This window comes from Candoia aspera, chromosome 1 (assembly GCF_035149785.1).
Source record: "Candoia aspera isolate rCanAsp1 chromosome 1, rCanAsp1.hap2, whole genome shotgun sequence".
Lineage (NCBI taxonomy): Eukaryota > Metazoa > Chordata > Lepidosauria > Squamata > Boidae > Candoia > Candoia aspera.
Window position 1 is genome coordinate 164,331,672 of NC_086153.1, and position 14,881 is coordinate 164,346,552.

Consider the following 14,881-nt stretch of genomic DNA (forward strand, 5'->3'; position numbering starts at 1 on the left):
TCAAGGTAGTCTTTGCTTGATGATGATAAATGGGACCAGAATTTCCATCACTAAGCAACATGGTCGTAAAGTGTGACATCATGTGACCATGCTACTTAGCAATGGCAGTTCTGGCATTCCCCAGTTACTGTCATTAAGTGAGGATCTCGCGTGATTGTGACTTCTGACTTTCTGCTGGCTTCCCCATTGACTTTGCTTGTGGGAAGCCAGCAGAGAAGGTCACGTGACTGTGGGATGCTGCGACGGTTGGAAATCTGGGTTGGTTGCCAAGTGCCCAGATCACGAACATGTGACTGCGGGGGGCTGTGACAGCCAGAACTTCAAAACCGATCATAACTACCACTTGTTCAGTGCCATTGCAAGTTCAAATGGTTGCTGAACAAGTGGTTGTTAAATGAGGACCACATTTAACATACTCAGTTTGTTCAATTGGCCTAAAATGTTATAAAACACTCTTTGCAATGGAGCTATCAGCAAATCAGCAACATTTACTCAGGAATGTTTAAGGACAATTAAAATCTTTATTTTCACAGAGATGCCATTGGGGTTAAGTCAATATTGGTGTCTGGAATGACATTATGTCCTTCACCATCTAAAAGAGGGTCCCATTGGTTAAAATCTTTTGAGAGACCTACAGAAGATGAATTCAAATCAGATGGCACATACAGATACATCAAAGTATTAAATCATATTCAGAGAAATTGTATGTTTATCTCAATGTTTCTGAATCACAATATATTAAAATTAAGCTTGCTTTGGTGTTCTAAAACTGACATTCATTTATACTGGAGACAGAAATATGATTACCTGATGAATATGGGCTGTCCTCCATCTTTTTTTAATACTAGTTTTATTAAACATTACAATTAAAAAGGTAAGAACTAATATGAACTAAAAAAATAAGAAAAAATAGAAAGTGCAGAAAAGAAGGGGAAAAATAGAAAAGAACGAAAAAGTAAGAATATAGTAAAGAAAATATATAAAGAAGTGACTTCCCCCTTTGTAACAAGTATAAACAATTTTAGTAACTTATCACCTCCTCTTAAAATACAACAAATGATTTCTTCTTCCCATATCTCATCTCTTGGCTATAAATAAATCCTTAAAGCCTTGTTCAGTCCTGGTCAGCAAAAGTCCATTAAGGGTTACCATCTAAAAACTAAAACTGTTTATACTTGTTGTTACAAAGGGGGAAGTCACTTCTTTATATATTTTCTTTACTATATTCTTACTTTTTCATTCTTTTCTATTTTTCCCCTTCTTTTCTGCACTTTCTATTTTTTCTTCTTATTTTTTTAGTTTGTATTAGTTCTTATCTTTTTAATTGTAACATTTAATAAAACTAGTATTAAAAAAAGATGGAGGACAGCCCATATTCATCAGGTAATCATATTTCTGTCTCCACCATAAATGCTTATTCAAGGTCTCTGTGATTTATAAAGCCCGAAAATACTCATTTTTAAAAAGATTTAAAGTATGTTTATTTGAAAAGTATATTTCACCTTTCAGTAAAACTTCCAGAGGAGGAAAAACATATACAATAGAAAATCCATGTTTAACAATTAGAATAAACTAAGCGCCTGGCACCAAAAAGTTAACCACTGGTATATTGATAAGGCCACCTGTATTAAGGGGTTTACTTGGAGGAAAGTCTCTAAGTGTATTTCAGTACGTAGCCAGGTTGATATAAATACATGTTCATTCAGGTACCTGGGTCCCAAGCCAACTGGTACACAATCTGCTTGCCTTCTCGTGTGTCTCAATGGCTTAAGTGGCATTTACTCGCTAGGCCAGGGCTTCTCAGCCAGGGTTCCATGGAACCCCAGGGTTTCACGAGAGGTCACTAGGGGTTCCCAGGGAGATCACGATTTATTTAAAAAATTATTTCAAATTTGGGCAACTTCACATTAAAGCAGTAATTTTCATTCTTTATTTTTAGTTTAAGAACACTTTTAATGCAGGCCTACATATGAAACGAACATAATAATTTTGTAACTTCTGGCCTATATTTGAGCCTGAATGTATAGGGGTTCCCTGAGGCATGAAAAAATATTCCAAAGGTCCCTCCAGGTCAAAAGGTTAAGAAAGGCTGTTCTAGTCAGTGAATACAGATATGCAGCCTAAGCCTTTTTATATATTAAAATGCTCAAACAAGTGTACTATATGTCTGGTTCTTTAGTTCAGCTTAAAACAAAAAATTATTTTCATGCCGTGAAGTATTTAAAAGGCTCAGATGCTTGGGAGATGAATCTGAATGGTATATACACAGTCCACCTTCCCTTAAGCTGTCAGAGAAGAGTGATACAGATGCTACATTACATGACTTCCACTCCCCCCCCCCACCTTCTTGAGGTGGGGGCAGTTTCTCTGTTTTTTACAGCGCATAGTATTTTCAGTTACAGTGACCACCAGGAGACGCCATGTCACCAGTTGGAAGTAGTGTAAAACCCCACACTTGGGAGTATGACATAATTTAGCATCTGCAACTCTGCTCTGAGAGCTTAAGGGAAGGCAGACTGTATATACCTTTCTGATAGAGCTTCTAAATATCATTTCCTGCAACCGCTGAGCACCAGGACCTAAATATCACCTTAAGCTAGTGCACTGTATATAGTAATCATCTAAAGTGCAAGGATCTGTGAATTCAATTTCCAGTAGAGGGTTTCAACCCCATAGAATAATATCTGGCTACTTACATCTGAGGAGTTCCAACAAGGATGAAACCAGTCATGTGATGCCTTTGGGTGGCCAATGTAATTGGAGGATGCATAACTTTTTTGGGGGGGGGAGTGTCTTTGAGTCAGTTTTTGACTCCTGGTGACTACCCTGCAGTTTTCCTGGCAAGATTTCAGAACTGGCTTGTCCTTGCCTGCTTCCTAGGGCTGAGAGAGACTGGCCCAAGGTAACCCAAATGGTTTCATGTCTAAGGTGGGACTAGAACTCACAGTCTCCTGGTTTCTAGCCTGGTGCCTTCACCACTACACCACACTGGTGCGCGCTCTCTCACTCTCTCTCAATCTGGTGAGTGACCTATATTTTAGCCATAGTATTTAAAGCTACTGAAATAGAATAATTTCCCTGCAGGAATACCCGAAAGACATAAAGGTGCTACATGGCCTGTGTGCTGAGCAGTTCTAAATCAATGAAACCCGTTTTGACAGAATCTCCACAGGAAATGTAACATATTCAATTACATAAGCACAAATATCTTTATATTTTCAGTAGCTTCTGGTGATCAGAGGCTAAAGTTGCATCAAATACTGTGATCCATAGGTGGAAAGATAATGTCTATAACATATTATCACCTTACGAACCCTTAGGGGTAGGGGGTGCTACAAGTTAAATATAAACGCAATGCAGCGACTTACCCAAATGTTTCTGTAAGAAGGCCAGTGAAGCTTTGTTGCTAATATCAATAGCTGTTTTTGGATCTGTATCTCCTTTCAGTTTAAAAATTTTTCCAACGATGTTTCCAGCAAGGAAAGTAAAGTCAGGAAAACTCTGATGCACTGTTCCTCTGCAAATAGCAAAAATGCATAAGGATACACCTAGCAAGTAACCAACTCTGCCTACCAGAGGGAATGTTTACAAACACGGCTGAAACACACAGACCCTAATTAAACATTTTCGGTTCTGAAGGTTTTTGTTTTGTTCTTTATATTTTATCTCGACGTGTTTCTACAAGGGTTTTTTTGGGGTGTGGGTGGGTAATGTTCTGGGTCTTTTGTTCCTTTCTATTTTTCTTAAGGGGCAATAAGAACATAGGTTAGAATTGTTTATTATCATTAGGATAAAGACACATGGAATAATATTTCCTTTGGAGATCAAAGGAACACAACCACAATTGCAACCTGGAGGTAAAGCGCAGTCCATGTTGAACAATTAGTATTCATGTCTGATTATTTAATCTAAATTAGGTTATTTAGAGTCATTCAATTACATACATGGCAAGGCTAGAATATTTGAAAGCTATCCTAAACAATATCTGTAATCTGCTAGGCTACTTGCTGATCTCCGTCAATGATACCGTAGATGGACAGAGAGAGAGAGAGGAATGTCCACCTTCAGAGCAGCGCATGAGGAAAATTTCATCCCCTCAGACTTAACATTCAGAAAGGATGCCTTTGGATAATAACTTTGTACAGGAGTCTCCTATGAGGGACCTGGTAACACGTAGAAAGATACTGACTTACAATCTGGCCTAGTTTAAGATCCCTGAGGGAGAAGACATCAATTGACCTGGCTTAACACATCAAGAGGAAATAGAGAATCATCGCTGAACTTCAAGTATTATCTGGTAGTGAGTAAGACTGCAGAAACAATGATAAAAACACTGGGCTAACCGATCAAGCAGCTCCGAAGCTATTTACAACTCAAATTCAAATTGCTACTGCAGTGAAGTTAGTCATGCTGGCTGAAATTGTGTACTGCCAGACCAAGCTCTCTTGTAATCACCGGGACAATTTCAATCTGGGCAGGCATCAGAAAAAATAACTTAATGTATGGGCAGTACATCGTTACTCTCCAGATGATCTGGAATTTTAGATTACTCTCTACCCACCAAGCCAGCTGGTTATTGCTGATCTCTAATAAACAACAGACATCGCAGAGCATTTGCTCTGTTCAGATTCAACGCACTTCCTTCAGCAGTTATGGATGGTGAATATCAAAAAATTCCCTTCCGCAAACGACTTTGCCTCTGTGACTCCCACACCACAGAGGATGTTCGGCATCTCCTGTTGCACTGTAATTTCTATTTGAACCTGCTGAGGGATCAATCCAGCCACTCATAAACGAATTCCCAGGGAGAGACGGCCAACTGTACATCTCCTATTTCTTAGCAGACCGTGAAAGCACTGTCACCCATAATGGTGCCAGACTCTGCCTCGCTGCTACAAGAGTGAGGCAACCAATGCCGTCCAACAAGACGGCATTTCTTTGATACCTTTAAGACACTTTCCCCTCCCTTTCTTCCTCTTTAACTCATATAACTTATTTTAATTGCCATCTTTAATATACATTGTGTGTGAATGTCTATGTATACACACACACACACACACATATACAGGTAATCCTCTGTTATTGACCATTCATTCAGCAACCATCTGAAGTTACAATGGCGCTCAAAGAGCGGTAATTATGACCGGTCCTCGAACTTCCGGCCGTCCCAGCATCCCTGCGGTCACATGATCCTGATCCGGGCACTTGGCAACTGGCTCGCAGTGTCCTGCAGTCACATAATTGCCATTTGCAACCTTCCCTGCTGGCTTCCCACAAGCAAAGTCAATGGGGAAGCTGGCAGGGAAGGTTGCAAGTCGCTCCCAACACTTTTTTTCCCAAGGAGCTCCACTACCGAGTATGAGATCCCAGGAATCTTGTACTCCATAGCACACACTCCGGCTGCAGCACCCCCTCCCCTCCCCTGCCCAGCCACACTCACGCCTAACAGCAGCACCCTCTCCCCAGCCCTCATGCACTCACACTGCGCTGCAGCAACCCCTCCCCAGCAGGCATGCACTCACTGCAGCAACCCCCATCCTACCACATTCCGTAGTACTCACCTGCCCACCTGCCTGCTTGTGAGCTGCCCAGGACCTGTAACTTCCTGCTGACTTCCCCACTGACTTTGTGGGAAGCTGGCAGGAAGTTTCAAGTTGCAGTCATGAGAGGTCCTCGCTTAACAACCTGTGATCACTTAACGACAGCAATGGGGAGTGCAGGGATTGCTGTTGCTAAGCGATGCAATCACATGACATTGCACTTTATGACCACATTGCTTAGTGATGGAAATTACAGTCCCAGTTATTGTTGTTAAGTGAGGACTACCTGTATGTATATGTACACATGCTGGTCAAAGATCCTAATAAGGTTTACCTATCTACCTAGATCTCTCTAAAACTTGCTGCCAAGGACCAGGTCTGCAACTTTGTTGGCTTAAGCTTGAGGAAAATGACAAACTGTTCTGATTTACGCTTACTTAATAGTTTTATTGAAACTGACTATGCTCAGGAGCATACCTTTTGAAAAGGCAACAGACTGTACACTGTTAAGTGTATTGAGTACTACTGCCGAGATAGCAGTGAAATTTGAGGCTATATGTCACCTATCTATAGCTGCAAAGTCAAATGAGTTCTATGATATGCCAGTTATTCTCCGCCATGATATAGCACCTGATCTGAATCCTGTGAATGGACTTGTATGAGTTAGTTGGTCTGGAGAAGTAGCTTTTGATGTTTCAGAGCTACTAAAAATAGGAAATGTATAAGAACTTATTTTGTAGGGGATGACTGAAGATACCACAATAGAAGATATTCTAACTTAACAATTCAAAAGTTAGATGGTATTTTGCAGAGCCAATAGGAAGCACTCTATCCTTCAGTAATTAAACAAGTCATAGTTTGATACAGATTGTAGGAAAGCAAAAAAAGTAATAATAAATTATACAGTGCATATGAATTACATTCAAATTGTGCTACTTGGGGTAAACTAAGTCAGGAAAAGAAGTAATATACAGATCTTTTTGTTGTTTATTCGTTCAGTCGCTTCCGACTCTTCGTGACTTCATGGACCAGTCCACGCCAGAGCTTCCTGTCGGTCGTCACCACCCCCAGCTCCCCCAGGGACGGGTCCGTCACCTCTAGAATATCATCCATCCACCTTGCCCTTGGTCGGCCCCTCTTCCTTTTGCCTTCCACTCTCCCTAGCATCAGCATCTTCTCCGGGGTGTCCTGTCTTCTCATGATGTGGCCAAAGTATTTCAGTTTTGCCTTTAATATCATTCCCTCAAGTGAGCAGTCTGGCTTTATTTCCTGGAGTATGAACTGGTTTGATCTTCTTGCAGTCCAAGGCACTCTCAGAATTCTCCTCCAACACCACAGTTCAAAAGCATCGATCTTCCTTCTCTCAGCCTTCCTTATGGTCCAGCTCTCGCAGCCATATGTTACTACGGGGAATACCATTGCTTTAACTATGTGGACCTTTGTTGTCAGTGTGATGTCTCTGCTCTTAACCATTTTATTGAGATTTGTCACTGCTCTTCTCCCAAGGATTAAGCGTCTTCTGATTTCCTGGCTGCAGTCAACATCTGCAGTAATCTTTGCACCTAGAAATACAAAGTCTTTCACTGCCTCTACGTTTTCTCCCTCTATTTGCCAGTTATCAATCAAGCTGGTTGCCATAATCTTGGTTTTTTTGAGGTTTAGCTGCAAGCCAGCTTTTGCACTTCCTTCTTTCATCTTTGTCATATGGCTCCTCAGTTTCACCTCGCTTTCAGCCATCAAAGTGGTATCATCTGCATATCTGAGATTGTTAATGTTTCTTCCAGCGATTTTAACTCCAGCCTTGGATTCCTCAAGCCCAGCACGTCGCACGATGTGTTCTGCGAACAAGTTGAATAGGTAGGGTGAGAGTATACAACCCTGCCATACTCCTTTCTCAATCTTAAAACAGTCCGTCGTTCCGTGGTCTGTTCTTTCCATTGCCACTTGGTCGTTATACAGATTCCTCAGGAGGCAGACAAGATGACTTGATATCCCCATACCACTAAGAACTTGCCACAATTTGTTATGATCCACACAGTCAAAGGTTTTAGAATAGTCAATAAAACAGAAATAGATGTTTTTCTGAAACTCCCTGGCCTTTTCCATTATCCATCGGATATTGGCAATTTGGTCCCTAGTTCCTCTGCCTTTTCTAAACCCAGCTTGTACATCTGGCAATTCTCGCTCCATGAATTGCTGAAGTCTACCTTGCAGGATCTTGAGCATTGCCTTACTGGCATGTGAAATGAGTGCCACTGTTCGATAGTTTGAACATTCTTTAGTGTTTCCCTTTTTTGGTATGGGGATATAAGTTGATTTTTTCCAATCTGATGGCCATTCTTGTGTTTTCCAAATTTGCTGGCATATGGCATGCATCACCTTGACAGCATCGTCTCACAAGATTTTAAACAGTTCAGCTGGGATGCCATCTTCTCCTGCTGCCTTGTTATTAGCAATGCTTCTTAAGGCCCAATCAACCTCACTCTTCAGGATGTCTGGCTCCAGCTCACTGACCACACCGTCAAAGCTATCCCCGATATTGTTATCCTTCCTATACTGATCTTCTGTATATTCTTGCCACCTTTTCTTGATCTCTTCTTCTTCTGTTAGGTCCTTGCCATCTTTGTTTTTGATCATACCCATTTTTGCCTGGAATTTACCTCCAATGTTTCTAATTTTCTGGAAGAGGTCTCTTGTCCTTCCTATTCTATTGTCTTCTTCCACTTCCGCACATTGCTTGTTTAAAAATAATTCCTTGTCTCTTCTGACTAACCTCTGGAATTTTGCATTGAATTGAGCATAACTCCCCCTATCGCTGTTGCCTTTTGCTTTCCTTCTTTCTTGGGCTACTTCTAGTGTCTCAGCAGACAGCCATTTTGCCTTCTTGGTTTTCTCTTTCTTTGGGATGTATTTTGCTGCCTCCTCCTGAACAACGTTGCGGACTTCTGTCCATAGTTCTTCTGGGACCCTATCTACTAAGCCCAGTCCCTTAAATCTATTCTTCACCTCCACTGCATATTCATTAGGAATATTAGTGAGTTCATATCTAGCTGATCTGTGGGTCTTCCCTAATCTCTTTAGTCTGATCCTAAATTGTGCAATAAGAAGTTCGTGATCTGAACTACAGTCAGCTCCAGGTCTTGTTTTTGCTGACTGTATAGATGTCCACCATCTTTGGCTGCAAAGGATGTAGTCATCTATATATACACATATATTAAATGTGTGTGTGTGTATGTATTTATATATGTGTGGGGGGGGGTATACACATCTACTAAAGGTAAATAAAATGGTGTAACAACAAAAAAGATTTAGTTCCCACTATTAAAACCTTAACATATGACTACATACTATAAAGACAGAACAATGGAACAAGTAGAAACCCATATCTGCAAACTATGCATTACAGGACTGCTCTCCCACCACCACCACCCCCTACTGAGGCTACATCTCCTAGTATTAGCCAGAGGTATCAGTTTCTGACATAATTGGTCTTATTTCCCAGCTTAAGAGTGCAGAAGGCCCTTGGATGTGATTTCATTCCTATACAAGTGCTAAAGGAAAATACTAACTAATGGTCATAAGTCCTGGTCTCCTACTCACAAACACTGACAGAAGAACAAACATCCCAAAGAACTGGGGTTTAGCTATAATAATCCCCATTTTCGGAAAAGGGAATAAAGATGCTTCTGCCAATATAAGCAAGTTGTCACTGGTTTGGTTTGAATTAAGAAGGCATTATTGCAGAAAAGCAAGCAGGTTTAAGGAAACCTAAAACTCCATGGGTGATCAAGCATGAGAGGTACAGCATGTAGCTGAAATGCATTCATGTAGATCCATGTGACATTTAGACATTAGGTTTGCATTTGACTCAGTCTATAAAGGTAATCTTTCTAGAAAGCTATCAGCAACCTCAACCTATTGTGTACTCTGTACTGATTGCTGCTTTTCATTAGAACATGGAATGTTGGAACATGGGTTCTGGCTTTAGTTAAGTCATACAGGCTTGCAGGCCCTAAACAACAGTCCCTGCTTTTTTGTTGTGAACCACCCAGGGTCCCTCATGTGGGGGAGATGGGCAGTGATAAAAATATGATAAATAAAATAAATAAATGGTTGTCAACCCTTCAAGGTAGGCAAGGTAGGAAAATAGAACCTTGAAAATCTGTCAGTTTCTTTTTTCACACTTTCCTCTTTCTCAGAAAATTATTTTCTGAAACTCTTTGCTTAATGGTTCAATAATTCTTTTCTCCTTCCCAAGGCCAGGTCTATATTCTTTCCCAATAGCTGAAATTACCCAAATGTGAAAAGTGTGTGACTAATGGTGCAGTTAGATTTAACCAAATAAAGGACATGTGTACCCTTGTATCTAACAGAGGATCCAGAGGAGATTAACCTGATCAATAAGAACTCAGAAAGTGTTCTTAGACCTTCTTGGAAGAGGAGTATTTCAGGATATTCAGGAACAAGCAGTCATGGAAAATTGATCCCAGGAAAAAGATCCCAGACAGCCAGAAGAGGACCAATGAATTACCAAGCTCAATCTTGGATGATGGGTTAGACCAATCAGAACTGAGGCAGGCTGAAAAGTTATAAAAAGACTGCCTGTGGGATAGCTAAAATTCAGAGGGACCAATAACAATGTTGTGGGATTATCAAACCTTTTGATTTTGTCAATATCATTTTTGAAATTTTGTCATAAAATTTTGTCATTTTAAATTTTGCTACTTAAAATTTAAAAATAATAATTTGGGGGTTCCAGGACAACACCTGAAGGTGATATAGGTGCTTATCTCAGTTGTGCTCGATAAGTTTTAACCTATATGACTTGTAACTCTATATATAACCCCATACTTCTAAATCCCATTCTAAAGAAATTAAGGCTACTGAAAACTACTTACTACAAGGCTACTTACTTGATAGTTATCATTTTTCTTTCTCTGCCTTTGCAGTTAAGTTTCTTCATTTCTAGGATATTCAAAGCCCACTGGAATTTTTCTGAATTAATAAACAACAATGGCTGGTGAACTCTGGGATATACTTCATCAGATAGGGGAAACATCCATGCATCAAGAAGAATACCGCATCTGTTCAGAAAAAAAAAAGTTCTATGAATGTGTAACATGCCAGTATCAGTTTGCACATCCTAATCTTGCACATCCTAAACTGTACATAGATGCTGTAAATCATACTTCTGTATCCGTAGAGACATTTTACATTAGTTTTATTAAGTTCCATTAGGAGAAACTTTCTTGTCAGACATGTTTGTTTGTTTATCAAATTTGTCACCGCCCATCTCCTCCAACTGGGGACTCAGCGTTCAGTGTTAAGAGATGGTGGGATAAGCTGTTTAAGTAAAGACTGAAGAGCAAAAGCAATCTGTCAGGGAATACTTTAGGAATATCCTGCATTACAGATCTTTCCATGAGCGCTGGGCCATGGATTTCAAGATGAATCCATGGAAAGCAGAGTACTACATAAGGTTGACATCTGTTTACTGGAAGTGGCTTGGAGCTGGCCAATATGATATTGTTTAATAATTTTCTGTACTGTGATTTTATGTTTACGTTTATTGTTTTACGGGATAAGCTGCCTTGAATCTACGGAGTAAGTAGCATACAAATCTATGTATCAATCAATCAATCCCACATCTGCAGTTCTACTATTATATGTGTATATACCCTTGTTATAGTAATATTCACACCTAGGTAAGCATTGCTTAAGTACTTATTCTGGTAATAAAAAATAGCCCTCAAAGAATTTTCCACTGTTCAGTACAAACACTTGCAAAAAGCCAATTTATACCCATTACAATGGAGAAGGATTTCCACCCATGAAATACTTTACAAATGATTCAGATTGAAGAGAGACATTTCACTAGTCTCAGATTATATGTGGAATAACATTTCCTACCAACAGTCATAGGATCAGCAGTCAAACCAACAAAGAGTAATTAGAAAAGTGAACCAATAAACAAATAAGAGGAAGATCTCACAATCAGGGGATGACCTATCATTTGGAATGAAACCTTAAGAGAAATGTAATAAAAAGCAATTCATTGACACTTATTTGGCTAGCAAAGCCACCATACTACAGAAAAACCATTCTCAGTACTGAGGAATGAGAGCTGTAGTGATTATTGTATAATATTACTAAATATGTACCAATACAATTCACATTAAAATCGGCAGAAATCATTGTGCATTGTTCACCTACTCCATAAATTTATGGAGATTTTGTGTATGTGAGTGAGTGTGTGTGTGGGTGTGTGCTAGCCTTCGAGTCAATGTTGACTCGTGGCAACTGCCTGGACAAGTCCCTGTGGTTTTCTTGGCAAGGTTTTTCAGCAGCGCTTTGCCATTGCCTCCTTCCTAGGGCTGAGAGAGAGGGACTGGCCCAAGGTCCCCCAGCTGGCTCTGTGCCTAAAGCAGGACGAGAACTCACAGACTCCTGGTTTCTAGCCTGATGCCTTAATCACTACACCAAACTGGCTCTTTATGGAGATACTACTTCCAAAATAAAGCTTTTAAAATTATTTATACGGCAACAACAGTACTTGATTTTATAAAGTGCCTATAACATCTGTATGGCCATTAGATGGCAGCTGAAAGAGTTCTCTCTCTCTCTCTCTCTCTCTCAATTTAACCATATAATGGTTGTATGAATTATTGCAGTCCAGATAAGGTATCCCTAATGGTACGTCCATAGGCTTACTATCTAATAGACGCACATGCAGTGTAAAAGACAAATGGAATAGGAGAGAAGAATAAAACAAGCAAATTCAGATGCCAATTATTAAAGTTACACAGGGCCGCAACTGGGGGGGCAACCAGGGCATGTGCCCCGGGTGCCACGCTGGTGGGGCACCAAAATGAGTTCTGGGGGGGCGCCAAAATGGGTGCGGAATCCATGTTTGCCCCAGGTGACACAGACCCTAGTTGCGGCCCTGAAGTTACACAAAGGTTTTAAGGCAATCGTTATCATATGCTCCTACTTTGGACACATTATGTGAAGAACCTAACTTCTAGAAGAAGCTTTTCCCAGCATTAGACGATTCTAATGCTGGGAAAAGTGGAAGGAAAGAGAAGAAAAGGACGACAAGCAGCAAGGTGGATGGACTCAGCTACAGTGGTAATGGGTGCACCATTGGAAATGCTGAAGGACCAGGTTAGGGACAGATCGTCATGGAGAAAATCTATCTGTGTGTTTGCTAAAAGTTGACAACTTGATGGCATGTTATCAATCAAGCAATCAATGTGATGCGATCGGTCATCTGAGCTGACAAGTTCTTTTCTCTTCATATTGCACATCAAGCTCCGACTTCCTTGACTTTTACAGATAAATCAAGTGTTACTGCAAAGAAAAACAACATCTAGGTCAACATGACACATTTTTTTTTACTAGTTCTTACTTGAATCGTGCATCTTTGCTAAGAGTTTCTATGACGGTGGCAGCACCAAAAGAATGCCCCATTGCTGCTATCTTCTGTAAATCAATAGAATCCTGAAAAGAAAATGATATTCAGTGACATTTCCTTATTCAATCTGATGGTTCTCTTTTAAAAAGTACTAAATTTAAGAATCACTGAAATCACTTGAACCCAAAGCCATTTAGGATCAAGAGTACCAAAACTACTGACAGAATTCAATAGGCTATTGGAGAAAACTCTATACAGGGTGGTTGCCAGATAACATTTTGGTGTCTACAATTTCTTTACCATCCTATATACTATCAGGTGGTTCTGTGCTTATCAGTTTGGGAATGAAATCAATAAGGCAGCAGCTTCAACATACAGAAGAAATTTCTAAGCATGGAGACAAGTTTGTAAAATCAATATATATATGTATTAGAACCAAACAGTATCCAAAGGCTAAGGAAAACCTATGGACTTCCAGGCAAGACTAAAATAATATACTCTCAAGCAGGAGCAGCCAACCTTTTATGGACAGAGAGTCACATTCAGTCTTGTCTTACGCTAAGAACTGCAATCAGGAATTACTGCAGTCAGGGCAAAAAAAGTCATAGGGATCCAAAGGAAAATAGAATTGCAGTCAGAAGGGGAAAAAAGGACTGTGGATGTTTTCTAATAGAAGTATTGATTTCTCCTTTTTTAAAATTAGCTCGAATTATTGTTAATGTATTAACTATACACACACACACATACAGACACACACACACACATTAACAATAATACGTTATATGTATATATCTGTGTATATTATAATTTGTTATATGTATGTATGAATGTCTGTGTGTGTGTATATATATGCATGTATGTATGTATATATAATTTGTTAAATGTGTATATTTGTGTGTATATTATATAGGACTTTAAAATATGACTCTTTAATTTTTATGTGTTAAACAATAACATTTATCATAGTTACATACATAACCATTTTCAAAGTAAGCTGTTCTAATTAAATAACCAAATAGTATTGCAAAATAGCTCCACATCTGAAATTCAGTACCAATCTGCATTGCTACTGCAGTTCACAGCTGCTGTCAGTGATTTGGAAGACTTAGAGGTTTAGTCACCCTCTGTTTCTCAAAATTAACTCATCCTAAATTGAGAATCCTGATTTTTTTTTTAATGTAAGAGATCAGGTAGCACAGGAAAATTGGTGCCATGATAGAGACCCCAGCTTTAATATGTATCTTCTTAAATGTATAAACATATCCAAAAAGGCTGGTTAGTCAATAAAGTAATGAAGTAAATGGCTAATCAGGTTCTCTCTTAAGGAAACTCTTGAATAATACACTTTGCCTAGAAAGGTAAGCAGCGCTGTACTATTTTTTTTAGAAGCAATCATGGAAATAGATTTATGTCACTTACCCACACTTTAAAAGTTACCTGTGCTTAAGAAAATTAACAGGTCATAAGCATTATTCAGTTACTCCAAAAGAAATACACCTTAAAAGGGTGATTGTTGCATTAATGGTCATCTATTTATGATTTTCTGGTACTGTCTGAAGCATTAGAGAAATACAAATCAGTTTCACCACAACAGGATAAAAACAAAGTTTTATACTGTTTTACAATGGCACTTCAACAAACAGAAAGCATAGAACCATAGTACAGCATGTAAAATTATTAATTTCCGATTAGCAGGGGAAATTATCTACCTCCTTTACCTTTAAAAGACTCCAATTGAAATTTAAAGGCAGAACATTCATAGCTGGACTTCCAGAATTAATTTCGAGCAAAAGGTCAAGTGCTCTAATGCATTCATCTGCCCTTTGCTCTACCTACATAAAGAAGAGACAAAAACCATTCTCGGTATTTGATTTAGCAATCTGAAAAAATGCATATGTATCTATGGCCTCAAATAATATTATAAGAT

General features: G+C 39.3%; 1 protein-coding gene across 4 annotated transcripts in view; it reads right to left on the reverse strand.

Annotated features, from left to right (window-relative positions):
• Positions 1-501: 501 nt before the first annotated feature.
• The window catches only part of PLA2G7 (phospholipase A2 group VII), a 31,312-nt gene continuing 16,932 nt past the window's right edge, over positions 502-14,881 (reverse strand). For 2 of the 4 annotated variants that reach the window (XM_063317594.1, XM_063317603.1), the window contains 5 exons: positions 14,673-14,786; positions 12,949-13,040; positions 10,454-10,624; positions 3,369-3,517; positions 502-631 (listed from right to left, as the gene is read on the reverse strand). In XM_063317594.1, coding sequence (XP_063173664.1) covers positions 528-631; positions 3,369-3,517; positions 10,454-10,624; positions 12,949-13,040; positions 14,673-14,786 — 630 coding nt within the window. In that variant the 3' untranslated portion in view covers positions 502-527. Of the gene's footprint in view, positions 632-3,368; positions 3,518-3,551; positions 4,164-10,453; positions 10,625-12,948; positions 13,041-14,672; positions 14,787-14,881 lie in introns of those variants that run through there. The other 2 variants (XM_063317611.1, XM_063317620.1) reach the window with 2 other exon arrangements.